The 19690-nt window shown below is 29.1% G+C and overlaps 3 protein-coding genes and 5 non-coding genes across 8 annotated transcripts; 1 reads left to right on the forward strand and 7 right to left on the reverse strand.

The window, feature by feature from the left end:
- Positions 1–126: 126 nt before the first annotated feature.
- Positions 127–1981, reverse strand: LOC107936091 (huntingtin-interacting protein K). Its single transcript, XM_016868742.2, has 4 exons — positions 1686–1981; positions 1538–1593; positions 496–562; positions 127–391 (listed from the first exon to the last, which is right to left on the reverse strand). The coding sequence occupies exons 1-4, from the start codon at positions 1812–1814 to the stop codon at positions 311–313; spliced, it is 333 nt and encodes a 110-aa protein (XP_016724231.1). The 5' UTR covers positions 1815–1981; the 3' UTR covers positions 127–310.
- Positions 1982–3896: 1915 nt separating this feature from the next.
- On the reverse strand, positions 3897–5714 carry LOC107936110 (probable pectinesterase 67). Its single transcript, XM_016868772.2, has 5 exons — positions 5408–5714; positions 4909–5071; positions 4629–4835; positions 4287–4534; positions 3897–4198 (listed from the first exon to the last, which is right to left on the reverse strand). Exons 1-5 carry the CDS (start codon positions 5701–5703, stop codon positions 4045–4047), a joined length of 1068 nt encoding a protein of 355 aa, XP_016724261.2. The 5' UTR covers positions 5704–5714; the 3' UTR covers positions 3897–4044.
- An 869-nt stretch (positions 5715–6583) lies between these two features.
- On the forward strand, positions 6584–9259 carry LOC121213727 (probable enoyl-CoA hydratase 1, peroxisomal). Its single transcript, XM_041086735.1, has 3 exons — positions 6584–7135; positions 8064–8346; positions 9069–9259. Exons 1-3 carry the CDS (start codon positions 6726–6728, stop codon positions 9168–9170), a joined length of 795 nt encoding a protein of 264 aa, XP_040942669.1. The 5' UTR covers positions 6584–6725; the 3' UTR covers positions 9171–9259.
- A 1096-nt stretch (positions 9260–10355) lies between these two features.
- TRNAD-GUC (transfer RNA aspartic acid (anticodon GUC)) lies at positions 10356–10427 on the reverse strand. Its single transcript has one exon. It is a non-coding gene; the product is annotated as a tRNA-Asp (tRNA).
- A 951-nt stretch (positions 10428–11378) lies between these two features.
- Positions 11379–11450, reverse strand: TRNAD-GUC (transfer RNA aspartic acid (anticodon GUC)). Its single transcript has one exon. It is a non-coding gene; the product is annotated as a tRNA-Asp (tRNA).
- A 771-nt stretch (positions 11451–12221) lies between these two features.
- Positions 12222–12315, reverse strand: LOC121214360 (small nucleolar RNA snoR118). Its single transcript, XR_005909943.1, has one exon. It is a non-coding gene; the product is annotated as a small nucleolar RNA snoR118 (small nucleolar RNA).
- Positions 12316–12686: 371 nt separating this feature from the next.
- Positions 12687–12779, reverse strand: LOC121214358 (small nucleolar RNA snoR118). Its single transcript, XR_005909941.1, has one exon. It is a non-coding gene; the product is annotated as a small nucleolar RNA snoR118 (small nucleolar RNA).
- Positions 12780–12836: 57 nt separating this feature from the next.
- On the reverse strand, positions 12837–12914 carry LOC121214345 (small nucleolar RNA R66). The gene has a single exon (XR_005909928.1). It is a non-coding gene; the product is annotated as a small nucleolar RNA R66 (small nucleolar RNA).
- Between the last annotated feature and the right edge of the window lie 6776 nt (positions 12915–19690).

Below are 19690 nucleotides of genomic sequence, written 5' to 3' on the forward strand. Positions count from 1 at the left end.
TAACAGAAAAAATAATGTTGTAATGGACCAAAATTTTACAAAAGAATTTTAGCGATTTTAACAAGCATTTTTAAATATGAATATGAAAAGTACTAGGATCTAATGCATATTCCAAATCGGAAAATATAAACAAAGAAAAGCGGTTTTCCCACTCTTTCCCCCGCTATGCATTATTTCACACAATCTACAAAGGCCACAACTGCCTTTTACGTCTTTTGAATGAAACCAATAAGCATAACTGCCATCGCCTTAAAACTGAGTTTAATGATTCTAAATAGTTTAGAGTGATATCATTTGTCGCCGGCTCGGTCTAGTGAAGCAATGATCGAATGGCAGCAACGGCATCGCCCTTGTGCTCACGGAGTGTTCTCTCAGCCACCTTTTTGTCCAACTAATTTTTCCAGTGAAAATGATTTAAAAAAGAAAAGAAAAGATATTAGAACCTTTGGCACATTACATCGGTGAGAAGAACAAATAAACAACTAAGAATCCAACCTCTAATTCATTCGCAATGATGTCAACTTCAGCCGCGTTGATTTTAACAGCAGCTAATTCTTTCTCTCTGTATGGAAACAAAAATGTACTTGAGGTTAAGGATAAACCAGGGATGACCAATTTGAGTAATTACGGAGCAGTCAAAAACTACAACATTGGATCTTTCGTTTCGAAAGGTCTACAAGCTATGATATAACAATGGGGATTTCGGGATCCCATAATAATATTGGCAAAGAAAGAACATAAGGATTATGATGTCAAAAGAAGAAACCTTGTCTAGCAAACTGAAATCAAAGACGATTATCCATTGACACTGATTAAAATTACAGGATATCGATCTTATTAGCATTCAATTTAATGTCAAACTAGTAGAATAATAGATGACAAGCTTTCAATCTATGCTATTTTGACTCGGGTTTGTGTAGGATAAGTATACATCCAATACGAATATGTTATAACATTTAATTTTTTCCATGTATTTGGAAGGTCCTTGAAGGGTTATAAACTTGTATGAAAGTACCCATATCCGAATATGGACCAGATGAAGAACCCGAGCAACATAGCTTTTAGCAGGCTAACGATGTTGCTTATCGGGTAATGCATATACTCAACCCTCAACTATAAGAATATCAATGTGGCAATCAATCTAGAAAAACCTAATCAATTATTAAACATAATTTTCTTTTGACATTGTTTATGTCCATTTTACGGTCACTGTTTACGGTTCATGGCTGCCTCTTCCAATAATGTGGTCGTTCAAACTTGCATCTCCTTGAGAGTGCAATGTGGCTTAACATTGCAGCCAACTTATTGGTAATTATTAAACATGATGACAAAGTAAAATTCAATATATTCCAATGCAAACACAAAACAATCTTCTTCTCTGCCTTAACAAAATCTCAAAATGAACCTAATTGAACTAAAATTCAAATTGAATAGTCAAAGATTCAAAGCCAAATTTCAGTCAAAAATCGATTATTTTCTCACAAGAAAACTACAGAAAAAGAAATTCATAAAACAAAACCAAAAAGAAAAATCAAACCTCAATCTCATAGCATTCTTTTCTGCTTCAGCTGAGGCTGCAATCGATGCCATGGCCTGACACAGTCAAAACCAAAACTCATAAGAAACAATTAAATAAAATAAAATTTATACAAAAAAAAAACCATGAATTTATACAGAAAGAGTACCGATTGGGCACGAGAAGAATCAAGCTGTCGATCTTCGACACGGTCAGTGAGTTTATCGAAGGCTTTGCTTTGTTGTTGTAAATCCTTTGAGTCAACGACTCGGTCAACGCCTCCATCTCCAGCTTCCATATTCGCTTGTTTTTTGCTTTAGTGTTCCAAGGTATAAGCGAGACGAGATAGAAGAAGAAGCTTTGCGAAGCTAAAACCCTAAACTCGTTGATCGATCAGAGTTTCAGTTCTCCACTTTCGAAATGGAAAATCCTTCGTGAATTGGAAACTATCTCCTAGGTTTTTAAGGCCCATTGTTGAAATTATGAATTGGGCTTTAATTTATCAGAAGATTGGTCCAAACTTTGCAAGGCCGATTAAATTCGACTTATAGGATGAGCAATAGAGGTGCTCATGAGCCGGGCGGCCCGGCCCGGCCTGACGGCCTGCCCGAAATATGAGAGGGTTTGGGTAAAAATATAGGCCCGAAATATGGGCTTGGGCAAAAAAATGAGGCCCGTTTAGAAAACGGTCCGGGCCTCGGGCACCACTTTTTTGGCCCGGGCCTGGCCCGATATAATAAATATATTTATTTTTTAAAAAATTTTTAATTTTAAAATATTTTTAAAATACTTTTTTTATTATTTTTTAATTTTAAAATATTTTTAAAATACTTTTTTATTATTTTTTAATTTTAAAATATTTTTAAAATACTTTTTTTAATTTTTAAAATAAATTTTTGGTATTTATTAAAAAAATGGACCGGGCCGGGCCCGGGCTTATGATTTTTTCCCGGCTGGGCCTGGGCAAAATTTCAGGCCCATATTTCGGGTCAGGCCGAAAATTTTTATGGGCTCTGCCCGAACCCGGCCTGGCCCGGCCCATGAGCACCTCTAATGAGCAACGGTGTAAATCGAATTAATTAATTTAAGTTTATTATTTTGATTAAATTGATTTAGGGTTTGTTTTAAATAATTAAGACGATCAATTTTTTATTAATAAAATATATTTAACTTACCCAATCGATTTAATCGAATTTAATATATATTATTTATTTATTTTAAATATATTTTAAATATAATTTAAATTAATCCGATTTAACTCGATTATAATATATATTTTTTATATTAAAAAAAATTCAGTTAAACAACTTAACCGATCAAATCAACTGATGTGAAGTTGATTCGATGGTTTAAAACGAAAGTTGGTCAATTAGTTATGTTGGAGGTTGGTTTATTAAGTCGGTTATATATGAAAATTGATAAATAAATAAAAACCAGAGGTTACATTGGTAGTCATATTAGGCATAATTATTTTGATTTTTAATCTAAAATTTTTTTATATATGGTAGTCATATTGGACATAATTATTTTGATTTTTTTATTTTTTAATATATTTTTAATTACTTTTGTAATTGATAATAATTGAATTTTTAACCCATAATTCATATATAAAAAGACATCAAATACATATTCTTAAAAAAAACACATACATAACTAATTAGTATATTTATTATTTGTTTTATATCAAAATGATAAATTTAATATTTAATTTGATTCTAAATAAATAATTTAATTTAATCAATGACTCGAATGTGACTAGAGGTGAGCATTCGATCGACTCATATCGAATCGAGCTAAAAAGTTTCGAGTTAGTTGAGTTAATGAATCTTATTTTGGCAATCGAATTCAATTTTTCAATTTGAACAATTTTCAAATCAAGTCGAATTGAGTCAAGAAATTTCGAGTCAAGTCAAGTCGAGTTAACGAATCCTATTATTTGTATTCAATGTTACATTTACATGGACTGATTATTCAACTAGTAAGTGAAGTACGAGACCATTTAACTAGTAGGCGAAGTACAAGATTATTTAACTTAATGATTTCGACTTTTAACTTTAAAAAAAGGTAAATATTTATCAAAACGACGTAGTTTTATCTTTTCTTATTTGGATTTTCAGATAACTTGAATTGTGTAATTCATACTCAAGTTAAATCGAAAATTTTGATTTTTTTATTCGAGTTGATCCAAATAACTCGAACTATTTAATTCAAAATTTAATTTTTTATCGAGTGTTTTGAATCGAATCGAATTTTACTCACCCCTAAATTTCATTACCAATCCAGTTTTTTATTTACAGGATATAAATTTATCATTACACACATATTAAAAGGGAAATATAGAAATTATAAATATTATATTATATTATATATATATTTTTTGAAATGGTATTATTCATTTTCATTAGATCTTATGAAACTATACATTGAATGCATCCAAAGTTCTCCTCTCATACAATACAAATCAATTTTTTTTTTAAATAAACTAATTCCATAAATTTTCCCCTCATTGCAAAATATGTATCTTCCGTTCAAAGCCATGCAGGAAGCCAAACGTTGCCATTGATGAACTCAATGGAAGTCCAGTACTTAGCTTCCTCGTCCGTCAATTGTTTCGCCCAATGAACTCTCCCGAATGTATCGGCTCCCGGTCCGTGACACTTGTATTCGGCATGGAACAGATGACTGCCATATAAAAGGTTGGTATTTACATTAGACAAAAAAGAGAATAACAAACGTGGAATTTAGAACACAGATGGTAGATTTTGCTTACTCAGGGCCACCGCGGTAGCTCCAGTCGGTCCATCCTGCGGGGACGATTGTCCTGGACAAGTATGTTTGTGCGAAGACCACGGTCGAATATTTTCCTTTAGCCCTTCCTAAATAAACACCTCCGATGCCATAAACCTTGCCTTTGACGAACACGAATCCGCTGTGGTCCTCTTGGTGTGCCCTGTTTTGAGCGGTAATCGATCCGTGGATCACAATCCTCTTGTCTTGCAAGACGAAGATCTCGCAATTCTGCATGTAATGTACATGATGATCATTAAAAATGAATAAAACACCTGAAGCTTTTTCGTGTTCGGAAAATCTCGGATTTCGATTTGAAACTTACGTGGAACAACGACCTTCCGCGGCCAAAAATGAAATCAATCGAGCCTTGGATGTAGCAATTATGGTAGTAATGTCGGCCTTTGTAATCGAACAATGTGTTGTGGGTGCTAAAGAAAGCACAATGGTAAAATGCAACCCTATCTGCACCCACAAATACCGCCACTGACTGATTTTGAGATGTATACGCAACACCAGTAGGTGCCTCATTCTGCCATTGAATTGGAGCAATTTGATGTTAAATTTTGGGCTTTAAAAATTGAAGATTGTTCTTTGTTCATTACCTTGAAGCTAATTCCGAAGGCGACGAAATGCTTGGCTTCGACGGTAAATGTGGCAGAGGCCTTATTATCGACGGAACTCAAGGACCATATAATAGCGGTCCTTCCCCTCCCATTGCCTCTCATGAAGATATACCGTTTATCTTTTGGTATATGAACCTTTTCTCTGCGACATTTCAAAAAAACCTTTCGATAATATTCAGGTCGGTCAAGTAACGATGGTAGGGGCAAAGTTAAAAATAAAATAAAAATTTAGGGTATCAAAATTAAATTATAATTTTTACGATTTTAATAACTTATATCTTTATCATTTTTAAAAAATTAAATTAAAATTTTTATCATCTTTAAAGGGTCAAAGTGTAATTTAATTTTTATTAATTTAAAATTTAAAAAATTTTAAAAGACCTAAATAGAAAATTTTTAATTTTAAGACCAAGCCGTGCCAGTCCCTCGCTACGCCCTTGAAGGACAGTAAATGAATGATGCAAAGAAATGAACTTACCTATAAATCCCTTTCTTGACATGGATAACAACCCATTTAGAATTCCCTTTCGGGACGGCATTGATTGCTTCTTGGATCGACGTGTAGTCCCCTTTGCCGTTGATATCAACTTTGATCGTCACATTGCTGTTGATTTTCTTCGTCAAGAAAGGGGCATCGAGGACGGTCACGGGGTCCTTATCATCGCCGTTGGCGAAACACGGGAAATAGATCGCGACGATCAATAGAGAAGCAAATGCAAGGTTTATTGGAGACATATTTTGGAATGCTTTGAGGGGAAGAGGAGGAGATTGCATGAGCCTTTATTAGAGGTTTCTCAAGATTTATATAGCATGAAGGTTGTTTTTTTTTTTTTTAAGGTAGAAATTGGATGATGAGAACAATAACTAAAAAAATTGTCTATTTTAGACAAGTTTTTACAGCAAATCCTTTTATTTGTGGTTTATAATGCATAGGTTTTTGTTAAAATTTGTTGTTTATAATGCATGATTTCCGCTTACTCAAATATTTGGATTTCTTAAGAGTCGAAAAACAACTCAGGTTGAGAATAATACTAAACATGTTAAAAGATTTGTTAACATTAAATAGACGACATTCATTAAATTTAGGGTACTCTAAATTATTAGCACTTAAACTATGAGTAAATTTTTGTTTTAGTCACTTAACAAAAAAATTACAATTCGGTCACTAAACTATTCAGAAGTTTTCATTTAAATCACGAGTTTTTTTGTTCACACTACTTACACCAATCAAAAGCTTTTTTCCCATGTCTCTTCTATAGTTCAGTTTTATTCTCATGAAACAACTTTGAACATCACGGATCTACTAACCAAATTCAAACAATTTTTTTCTCAAACCTCCGACACTGACCGTTAGATTGACTTGGATCTAAGTTATGTTCTTCTACTCGTCGATAGGTATTGATCGATCAATCGTACTAATTATCAAATCATTGCTTATAGCTCACTAGTGAAACCTTAAAAAATATTTACCAGCCCAATAACTTAAATAAAAACTTTCAAATAGTTCAATGACCAAAACCAAAATTTATTCATAATTTAGTAAGTTTACCTTAAATTTACTAGAGCTCACCTTTCATGCTTCTATTTACTACAAAAACACCAATGGGTTATAATCAGAATCATATATGGTTGCAATTTTTCCATTTGCCATATTTGTTTTTTATATTTGATTTTAATCTGTAGGAAAGCATTTCGATACCTCCAATCCATAATCGATGGATTCGATGTTTTGTGTTTCTTCAAAAACCAAATTAAACTTTTAAAAGAAATCACAGAAAATAAACCAGAAAAAAAAAATGAGCGACTCATCGTCGGAGAATCTGATTCTCGTGAGCCGCGAACCGGACGGAATCGCGACCGTCACCATCAACCGACCGGCGTCCCTCAACTCGCTGAGTCGGCTTATGATAACTGACTTGGCTCGGGCCTTCAAGGACCTTGGAAGAGACGGGTCGGTTCGGGTCATTATCCTGTCCGGGTCAGGACGGGCTTTCTGTTCAGGACTGGATTTGACGGCGGCGGAACAAGTTTTCAAGGGTGGCATGAAGGACAAAGAGTACGATCCCGTTTTTCAGATGGAACAGTGTCCGAAACCGATCATCGGAGCTATCAACGGAGTGGCGGTGACGGCCGGATTTGAGATCGCCCTCGCTTGTGATATTCTCGTCGCAGCTAAAGGAACCAAGTTCATGGATACCCATACGAGGTTTTCTATTTTTTCCTAGAATTAGAAATAACTTTTTCTATATAATATTTGAAAGTTATTTTTATTAATTTAAACATAAAATATGTATTTTTAAAAAAATTTAAATTATGGGGTTTTTTACTATATTATAGTTAAATTCAAGATTTAATTTTATAATATATTAATTAAGTCCTATAAACTATTTCGATTAAAAATATTCATATGAATTAAAAAAATAATGTGAGTAGTCGATTGAGTCTTAACTCAGTTAATATCAACATTATTGTAAGTGCAATAAAACATGTATTTGAATGTGCTAAAGCGCATTATAGAGATAAGCTATGAGGAATTTTAGATATTGTATAAAAAAAACTATGCGAGTAAAATGAATATCAAGATTAAATCCTCAATTCAAACCTAATAAAAAAATCAGAATCATAATTAAACCTAAAAATTATAAATTAAATTAAATAAAACGATATTTTATTCAAATTATTATTATTTTTTAACTTTAATCGAAAACATTTAAGTGATAATATAATAAAATCAGACTAAAATCATGAGCTAAAAATTATAGACTAAATAAAAATATAATTTAAGTCAATTCAATTCAAATAATTATTTTTTAAATCCAATATAATATATTTAAGTAATAATTAAATTATAATCTATCCGAATCAGAGCGAATTTAAGGGGATGACAAGGGTTTAATCTATTTAAAATGAAAAAATTTCATTTAAATTTTTTATAATTTATAAAATTTTAAATTAGTAATGATAAAATTACACTTCACTCTAAAAATAATAAAATTTTAATTTATATTTTTAAAATTATTAAAATGATAAAATTATATTTTTACCGTCCTACAAATTATAATATAATTTTGAACCTAAAAGAATCTTTGTCACTTCACCATTGGTGGATGCTAATTTTATATGTGTATACGTAGATTCGGGATAGTTCCATCGTGGGGATTATCCCAAAAGCTGCCACGTATTATAGGACCAAACAAAGCTCGTGAAGTATCGTTGACAGCCATGCCTTTCACTGCTGAAGAAGCTCAAAAATTAGGGTTTGTGAATTACGTTGTTGAAGGAACTGAATTGTTGAAGAAAGCTCGAGAAATTGCACGAGTTGTTGCCCACAACAATCACGACATTGTTATTAGGTACAAATCTGTGATCAATGATGGATTCAAGTTGGATCTCCATCATGCTCTCGCCCTCGAGAAGGTATATTTTCTTCATTTCGTTCGAGAAGAATAATAATATCACACATCATTATTAAGTTAAATATTAAATATAATTATAGTAAATAAATATTAATAACTCTCAAAGATTTTGGCCTTAAAATTTTTAAGATTTAAAGTCTTGGGTTTAACTTTAATTAATTATTATTGAATTATGTTTAAATAAAGTTATTAGTATTTATTTATAAGTTCTCCACTATTTTTTATTTTATTTAATGATGGAGTGTCATACTATTATTCATCGATGGTGCATGAAATTTATGCACCGACACTGCATCAAATTTTCTTCTTATATAATATGATACTTTTAGGTGAATTTATCTTTATTATAACGATACGATCAAATTAGTTACTCTACTATTAAATAGATCAATTTAGTCGATGTACTATTAAAAATAAGTAAATAATGTCGAATTTTAATACAAAATAACATTTATTGTTTAACATAAATAAAATTTTAAAGTTTTCATGGTTTTGTAAATAATCCTTTAAATATTAATTTTATTACATTTTGGATTTTTTTATTCTTTCTAACAATATAAACATTAAATTAATTCATTTAATAATAACTATTAATTTAATTTAGTCCTTATAAATACATTACCAATAATTTTATATATTTAACTATGCATATTATCAGTGAATCAAATATTAATAATAAAATTAAATTGTGTATATAATAATTTTTTTTTCATTCTTCTACAGGAGAGGGCGTATAAATATTATGAAAAAATGACAACAGAACAGTTTAAGAAGATGCAAGAATTCGTAGCTGTCCGTAGTTCAAAGAAATCTTCCAAATTGTAATTCATTCATGTTCTGTTTTCTTTCTCCACCGTTTCGAAAACCAATCTAATCAAATAAATTTAAGTCGGTTGAGTCTTAATTTGATTAGTATGGGCATTGTTACCAATGTAGAAGAACGTGGGTTCGCGTGTGTTGAAGCGCAGTATCTTCTTATTTATGGGTTGGAGAGGGACCATGGGTAGCTTTAAGTATTGTATCAAAAAGAGTAAATATGATCGGAAGATTGTTCAAAAAAATATGAATCAAATTTAAATCAAATTAAAATAAAACTAAAAAAATATGAGCAAAAGTATTATGAAAGTCTTTGTGCTAAAAATTTGATTGAATTGATTGCGACTTAACACAATTGGCATCAGTATTGTTGTCAGTACAGAAATACGTGTGTTCGAGTGCGTTGAAGCGCATTATCCTCTTATTTAAAGGTTGGGAGGGGATATGGGTAGTTTTAGATATTATATCAAAAAAAAGTAGTATGATAAGAACCTATAATAAAATTTTAAAAAAGTTTGATTGAATTTTGTCTCTTATTCGAAAAATAAAAAATTAATCCATGTATATTAAATCAAAGGGAAAATTAACATATATGTTAAAATTTTCATCCATTCTACCGTTGAAAATTGACCTTTGTACATCACTACGAGATCTGATTGTTTTATCAGCACATTAGTTTTTAACAATAAAAATGAATAATTTTTTAATAAAAAAACTAATTTGCTCTTTGATTAAAGATATTCTAAGGTACAAATGCTAGTTTAGAAAAAAAAATTTGTCTATTTTTTAAATAAAGGAGGAAAAATGCAATATAGCTTGGTATAATTCCTCGTTCAATGCTTCCATAGTATTTCTACCTGACACTAAAAATCTTATTACATATGTATATATATATATATATATATGTGGAAACCACAAATCTAAAATACAAAATTATATTTAAAAATAATATATAATAAATAATGAAACATACAATATAAAATTTAATAATAAATGAAATATATACAATTTTTAGATTAAATAGTGAGGAAAAAAATTTTAAACACATAAATATGAAAAAAAAAAAGCTTAAGTGCATAAATTGAAAATTTGGGATAATTTTTCATTACTAGGATGAAATTCTCTAAGATTTACCCAAAATATTTCAAATTTTTTTATATAAATTTTCTCTCAAACTATTGAGTAAAAAAAAAACGCCGCTGCCGGGGATCGAACCCGGGTCACCCGCGTGACAGGCGGGAATACTCACCACTATACTACAACGACTTATTAGATAATTATTAAGAAACTTGGTTATAATAAAATTTGGCCTTAAAAGAACTAAAGGAAAGACTCTAGTTCTTGCTGTTCAACAAAGAGATTTGATTGGTAGAAAACCAGATCCATAGATTAATCAGCAGTCTTAGTTTGTTTAGAGTTTTACCCCAACATTTGTATATTCTCTCCTTTGTTGTTTTCCCTTTGATCTTTTATCTTTACAAAATACGAAAAAAAGTAATCTCTGTCAATGGTCATGACAGCTTGAGTTCAAACTCTCATTTATATTGTAAGAAATTAATATTAAAAAATATTATTAATACAAAAAAATTTCTACCTTTTCCCTAAAAAATTAATTTACTTCCTTTCAAACTCTACACCCTAAAATCTTTTATTTTACTACATAATTTCACTCTACAAAAACATCAACTTATCATTTTCATTATAAATGATCCGATTGCCTCAAAATAACTCAACTCAATAAAAAAATCCCAAATCATTAGACATTTCGATACAATCAAACGCTAGTTAAGAAAAAAGAATAATTTGTCCATTTTTTTAAATAAAGGGGGGAAATGTAATATAACTTGGTATAATTCCTCATTCAATGCTTCCATAAATTTCTACCTGACACTAAAAATCTTATTACATATGTATATATGTAGAAAACACAAATTTAAATTACAAAATTATATTTAAAAGTAATATATAATAAATAATGAAACATACGATATAAAATTTAATAATAATAAATGAAATATATACAAATTTTAGATTAAGTAGTGAAGAAAAAAATTTAAACACATAAATATAAAAAAAAAGCTTAAGTGCATAAATTGAAAATTTGGAATATTTTTTCATTACTAGGATGAACTTCTCTAAGATTTACCCAAATTATTTCAATTTTCCTTCTATAAAATTTCTCTCAATTTATTGCTTAATAGACATCAGTAAAAATAACGCCGTTGCCGGGGATCGAACCCGGGTCACCCGCGTGACAGGCGGGAATACTCACCACTATACTACAACGACTTGTTTGATTAGTTATTAAGAAATTTAGCTATAATAAAATTTGGCTGCAAAAGAAGTAAAGGAAAGACACTAGTTCTTGCTGTTCAACACAGAGATTTGATTGGTAGAAAACCAGATACATAGATTAATCGGCAGTTTTAGTTTGTTTAGAGTAGTAACCCAACATTTGTATATTCTCTCCTTTGTTGTTCTCCCTTTGATCTCTTATCTTTACAAAATACGAAGAAAAACAATCTCCGTCAATGGTTATGACAGCTTGAGTTCAAACTCTCATTTACATAGTAAGAAATTAATATTAAAAACATATTATTAATACAAACAAATTTCTATCTTTTCCCTAAAATCTTTTATTTTACTACATGATTCCACTCTCCGAAAACATCTAACCATCCTCGTAAAGTTTACCCTTTTCATCATAAATAATTCATTTGCCTCAAAATAACCCAACTCATTCCCAAATCATTAGACCTTTCAATACAATCAAAAAAAACCATTATCTTAGAAACTCAATTTATGTGATTAAATAAAACTTCATCTATCTATTGAGGGTCAAGTACTCTTCCTCCTTCCCTTAAATAAATTAATTTTTTTGTATGTTCTATTTTTTTAATTTTTTTTTGAATTACTTAATTTGAGGTCCTCAGAGATAAGAATACCACATTGTTGAAGTACAGAAATTTGTCATTATCCACAATATCAATACAATTTTCAAAAATTTCTTTAATATTATTTAAATAAATTACCCAAGTTTAACAGAGATGAAAAAAAAAAGTATCAGACTAGCTTTCTAGGCTGCAATTTCCATCAAATTAAGAGGATTTCATTTGAAATCACCTCAGAGCCCAGTGCATATCTCATCATCTACATAGAAAAAACTTTATAAAAATAAATTAAATTTTTTTATTAATTACAAAAAAAATCATTGGGGATTTTTTAAGGGGATTTTACAGAATCTTATAATACTTGAAATTTTGAAATAAATTGATGGGTTCAATTCCCTAAAACTATAATTAAAGCTTAACTTCACAGAACAAGCTACTAATGCTGCAATTTTCTCTTCCCTGAACTGGCAAATAAACGCCCATAGAGCTGCCAAGTGATGCTACAGTCATGGGCACGGTATAATTTGCTGTTAATGAAAGCAACAAATCATCAAAAACAGCAATCCATACCGTGCCCATAACGTAACTTCGATTAACAAGCTTATTTTTTTCCAACCATAGAAGGAACTTCAAAATATCAGACTAGCTTTCTAGGCTGCAATTTCCATCAAATTAAGCAGAGTTCATTTGAAACTGCTCAGAGCCCAGTGCATATTTCATCATATAATAAAAACAACGGGTTCCTTGAAAAATACGAAAAAAAATAAAGCATTAAAAAGAAAGGGTCCTCAGTGGATTTGCTTATAGTTGTCATCAAACAAAAAATTTGATCAGGTCTCAAAGATATCATGCCATCATTGGAAACCCTAATAAATTTATTAAAATTAATAATAAATATTGGGGGAAATTTTTTTAAAAAGGGGATTTTGCAGGATCTTATTCACTGCACCTGGGAAAATAATGAAGGAGAAGTGACTCAACATTTCTGCAAATAATCTATGCCTCTTGAAATTTTAAAAATTTGATGGTGAAATTCCCTGAAACTATGAATATTAGATTAAAGGGAACCCATCAAGAGACAATTTCTACAGAAAACTTCCAAGAGAAAACTTCGAAGAAAAGAGAAAAGTTGATTGATGTTAATTGAGGCGGAGGAGCGGAGGATGGGTATATATACTGGGGAACTGGAATTAGGGTTTTGAGTAAGGGAAGGACTTGAGTTGCCGAAAAAGTCGTCAAAATATTATAAAATGACTGTTTTACCCTAATGGTGAGCCCTTTTAGGAAGGGTAGCTCAAGTTTGATCCCATAGGGTTAGACCATGGAACAAAAACAAATGGGCCAAAAACCCAAAGCTCTCTATCCAAAAATAAATGGATCATATGTGGCCCAGGACTTTTCCAAACTACTAGGGGTAATGTCAAAAAAAATTGTTGAGCGATCAAAATTGAGTTATATATTTTTATTAGATCTGATATACAAACTTATTATTGTATTGGTATATATTTTTATAGTGCATGAGTACTTGAGTTGTGGCATGACTCTCCTTATCCTCTTGCATTAAAAGGTTGTTCCATGGTCAGAATGATCTATGATCATGTTCCTTTTCCGATGTAGTTTGACTTGCCACTTCTACCTTAGCATATATTGAATCACTTGATTCAAAACATCGACTAACGGTCTCTCGATACCTCCCCTTAATGTTCAAATCGTGTTTAAACCATACGCGTCAACAAATGATCATTAATGCCCCATTGAGTATTGACTGTGTCATGTTGAGTCCAAATAAATGCCCCAAAACCAAAATCAAATCGGAAAGTATATAACTTTAAACTAACATGTATTTCAAAGTTAAGTAATTCAATTTCAAAATTTTAAAACCAAAATCAAATCGAAAAATTGAGTAAAAAAAACTAAAATCGATCAGTTGGATTAATTTAATTAATTTGATCCAATTTTTTCACCCTAATCCTATTTTTCATTTTTGATTTACTTTATTTTATATGAGTGTAGTATCACGATTCCTAATCTTTGTTTTTTGATACAATGCCTAGAACTCCCATAGCTTCTCCCCAACCCTTAAATAAAAAGGTAATGTGCTTCAGTACACTCGAATCTACATCTTTTTGCACTGACAATAATATCGATACTAACTGTTGTAACACCCCCAACCCCAAACATATCAGACAACTTACGAATAATTCATAAATAAAATGACATTCATAGTATAATTGAATAACTAAGTCATTATAATGAACTCTCGAAGTCTAAAACATGTATTAAAAGTGAAATGGAACTCGTTCAAGTACTACGAAATTTTTTTTTCGATAGCACATCTACTTATTTTCACATAAAACCCCCTGCAATTAAAACCGTATCCATTTCCAAACATAACCAATTCAATCAATTCAATATAATATCAATTTAAATTTATCAATGTACTAATTAAATTGAAACAGATAAACTTATTTCATTATAATTCTTAGACTTGTACTACTAACATTTTTAACCATTTATATTAAAAACATAATAACCTTTATATACATCCTATGTATATGCCACATTACCAAAAGAAAATATACATCACCAAAAGTTTGCTGAAGTCGGGTCTGGCTTTGGATGGTGGTTCAGTACTTGACTTCTATAACCTGCGCACGGAAACAACCGTACGTTGAGTATGCATATACTCAATGGTATCACTATAATTCAATTTATATTTAAATACATTAAATCACACACACGTACTTTTACACTACAATTATCATCACTTAATGAACAATTCAATATTTTATATTATCATTTGATTATATATATATACCATTCTTATTTCTTTGTTTCAATTCTCACCTTTCACATATGTCATATCATTCAAATTTAATTTTATCAGTAAATTTATTTCATTTGCCCCTATTAACTTGACTCGGACTCGGCGGATACACGGATTCCAACCAACACACCAGTACTACACATTGTACCTTAACGGTACACAGCACCTAAACAGTAATCAGTAACGGTAGCAGTAACAGTAACAGTATTCAACACACAAAGTGCTGAATCTGTAACAGTAACGGTAACAGTATTCGACACACAAGGTGTCGAATTGGTAACAGTAACAATAGTCAGCATATAAATGCCTGATTAGTAAGCCAGTAAAAACCTGTACTCTTCCATATCCTATGGCATGCCAACTATATCCGACTAGCCTGACTAGTTAATAGGGTATTTAATTCACTTTTCAATACCATTTCCATATTAGTTCAGTATCAATTATAATTCATTATTTCAATCAATTTTACAGTATTGCAGTGATTTATTACTTCAGTAATTTCACAGTTCAATGCAATACACATAACAATATTCAGTAACTTCACAATTCAATTCAGTACTTAAAAACAATATTAGTAAATATTCATTTTACTAAACACTTACATTAAAATACTTACCACAGATAATTAGTAAATTAAACACATAATAATGATAAAGTTTGAATTGTAGTGATACAAACTAGAATTCTCTTCGGATTTAATCCTCGACGATATTTTATTTTTCTTTTTGGGCCGATGCTTCAGGCTCGATATTAGCTATGAACAATTAAAATAATTTCACAATCATTAGCACAACACAATTTAATTTATGAAATTTTTATCTAACTTTTACTTTAATTCCAATTTGAATCCTAACTAAACCTATATATTTTTCTTTCTCAATTCATACCCTTTTGCTACTCAATTTCATGCTAAACTCACATTTAACTATCTAATTTTTATCATATTTTCCTAATTTTGAATTTCCCTCAATTTAGTCCCTAAAACATAAAACTTATAACTTACTTCACAATTTAATCTTTTTTTCAATTCTAACTTGAAATTCACTCAATTAAATCCCTAATTCAACAATTTGTTCAACATAAACTACGTTCAAAAAACTTAAAGACTTCCAAAACCTCAACTTAATCTCAACAAAACTCTATTCTAAGCTTTTAAAACATCAAAATTAAAAGAAAATGACTTGATTGACTTACCAAATTAAAGCTTAAATCCTTAAACCCTAGTTTTTCCTTTTTCTTTTCTTTCTTTCTTTTTCCTTCCCCCGTTTCGAATGGTCTCTGTTTCTTTTATTCTTTTATTTTATTTTATTACAAGTGTGTTTTTATATATTTTACACATGTATTATTTCATCACCATACAATTGTCTTTATCTTATTTATTTCCTATAATATAACATCCTAACTTTAATTAATATAATTTATAATATTTCAATTAAATAATATTTTATAATAAAAATCAAGAAAAATCTAAGATTTTTCCATGTATTGCCGCTAATCTTAAGCCATTGGCTTATTTACCTATTTGGTCCCTATTTCTTCCTTCTAATCTACAATTAAACTTTTAACCTTTATTCACTTTAGTCTCTTCTTACTTATTACTCTAAATTAGGATAAATTTATTTAATTAAAACATAATTAAACACACCCCTAGACTCATAAATATTTTCTAATAATTATCTATAAGTTCAATTTTCAAATACGGAGGCCCGATAATGTACTTTTCTGGTGCCCACAGATTTTGGTGTCATTACAACTGTATTAAGACTAATCGACTTAATCCCAATTTTTTAAACATTAAGACACAATTATGGTAACTAAAAGAAAGTGGTTTTTTTCTAATATAACGTGCATCAAATCAATTGCACCATGAAAGTAAAGATCACATTGTTGATTAACATAAAATCAATTGGGTGATAGCTGCCTTTTATTTTTTGGAGAACATCATGGAGAGTCATTATATGGTTTGGAAATGATTAAATTAATATTACGCTTTATACTGTAATTAAACCTTTATTGAAAATTTCTTTTAAAATATATTAATTTTATATTTATTATTAATTTTTTATCATTTTTATATATTTTTAAATAACATGTGGTTGTACAAACTTTCATCTTGATTAATATTTTCTCGGCAGAAAGACAATATGGTTACGAGAAACTTTGTTGTTAACAAGATCGGGCTGAAGTTAGAAATTTTTTTTAAGAAAACGAAATTAAATTGTAATTTTTATAATAGTAAAAATGCACTTTGATAATTTGAGTAATCTGTATCTTTATGATTTTTAAAGTATTAAATCAAATTTTTATCAATTTAGGGAGCAAAATGTAATTTTACTTTTACTAATTTAAAATTTTAAAAAATTTAAAGGGCCTAAATGAAAATTTTGCCAGCACCCTAGCTACGCCCCCAGATGAGATAGGATTAGTGAGTATATTATTTTCGTGTCTCGTTTGGTTACTAAAGTAATAATAACAAGAAAAAGCTTATTTATTACGTATGTATTACAATAATTAGACATAAATAAAAATTAATTAGTAGGCATTTAAACTTAAAATTAGAAAGATGAGTAATAGCTAATGTAAAAAATAAGACATCTTCAAAATAAGCGAAAATTTGTCTTTTCACTGCTAAAAATAAGTCATGAGAGTGGCTAAATATTACTGGTCGAATTAGTTTATTACTAACCCATATACTAAAATATATGAAAAAAATGAAACATTATGCTATTAGTAACTTACGTTTTAGTCACTCAATTTCAAATTTTTACTTCCCTGAGTTCTTTTTGAATATTATTAAATTAAATTAAATTCAATATTTTGTACTAATTATATTATTGAATTGTTCAATCATATTAAATATTTATAAATTTTTGTTAAAATTGAATTATTGATGATGTCATAAAATATTTGTGTTAAATTTTTATATCGGTATCAATTTCACGTTTTATCTTTAAGAAAACTTTTATTAAAAGTCACATTTTTTATATTTAATATATTTTTTAATTTCAAAATACATAGTGACAAAAATCAAAAGATAATTGAAGCAACAAAACAGGTAAAGAAGCTAACACGTATATAGAAGTTAATAACAAATTTGATTACAGTGGGCAAATTTGATTACGGTAGATGACAGTGGTTACAATGACCTAAAGTCATTTTTTTAAAATTTAACCCGAATAAATATATTCGATTCGATTCGAGGAAATTTCAAGATGATAAAATAACATTCGTCAACTCGATTAACTTAAAATTTTTTTATTCGACGTCCACTAGGGTCTAAAAACTTATATACTAAATATTTTCATTTAAATAATCATATATTTGAAAAAAAGTTGTAAAAACATTTATTTTATGGATAAATCATCATTGCAGCGGATGAAAACAATTTATGTTCCTCATGGGACGGTGTCTCCTTTGTCAATTAGTGGAAGCCAAGCTAACCCCACGTATCCATTTACTTTAGGATTAATGAAAACGATAAGGATTCATTTGCACTCGTGTAAAATTATTAATATAATTTTATAACTTTTTATGACTTTTACTATGTCTAATATTTTAATAATTCATCTGTAACAGTTTATGTCTATTTCTGTAAATTATGCATGTCAATTTTGAAATAAATTAAAATTTTAACTATTTATTTTATGTTAAAAACCTTTTAATTGTTATTTATATAATATTTTCAATAGATACGATAGGAGTATTAGGTTAATTCGAAAATTAATCGTAAAAAAATAATGCAAGCGTGTAAAATCATATTAGATTTTACACTAGTGTAAATAATCCCATATTCAATGAAAATAATATTAAGTGCGGATAAATAAATAAATAATATTCTAAGGACAATTATTTGATACATAAAATGTGAATTTTTTTTTACAATGGTGAAGTCAGATTTTTTTTTTTGAGGTATCAAAATTGAATTGTATACTTATACAATAATAAAAATACAATTTCATCATTTTAATAGTCTATATCTTTATAATTTTTAGAGGATTAAATTAAATTTTTATCATTTTTCAGGGGGCTAAAGTGTAATTTTACCATTACTAGTTTAAAACTTTATAAATTATAAAGGGCGTAAATGAAAATTTCTAAAATGATTTTATATAAACTTAAAATGATACTAAATCAAAAATTGTGTAAGTAAATTGTGAAAATTGAATTAAATATATATTTTCATGTATAATAATTTTTTTTTCTTTTATATAAGTGTAGTATCAAAATTTCTAGTATTTGCTTTTTAATACAATGCCTAGAATTACCCATAGCCCCTTCACTAACTCTTAAATAAGAAGATAATACGTTTTAACACACTCGAACTTACATTCTCTTGTACTGACAACAATATCAATACTAACTAAGCCAAGACTCTATCGACAAAAAAGGACAATAATTAATTGGCCTCAATAGTTGAATTACTAAAATCTATATTATTATATATAAAAAGGAAGCCTCTAATGCTATAATTTTTTTACACCTGTCTAAGGTTTTTATTTTAATTGTAAATATAAAATGGTAAAATTTTAATTCCAGTCCTTTTATTTTATTTAGATTACATAAAAATGTTCAAATTTCAATTTTAATCAATATTACCGTAAAATTTAAGATTTATTTTTCATACATAATATTTTACGTAATTTGGTATCTCAATGATTATAATTTCATTAATTATTTATATAGAAAGAAAGTCCTAAGTGATTTTGTCAATAGATGTATCCCTTTTTAACGAGACGTGCAAATTACCATGTATATTACTCAAAACTATCTAGAATAATATAAAATGTTATATTAACAATACTAAATTTAAA

This window comes from Gossypium hirsutum, chromosome D01 (assembly GCF_007990345.1).
Source record: "Gossypium hirsutum isolate 1008001.06 chromosome D01, Gossypium_hirsutum_v2.1, whole genome shotgun sequence".
NCBI lineage: Eukaryota > Viridiplantae > Streptophyta > Magnoliopsida > Malvales > Malvaceae > Gossypium > Gossypium hirsutum.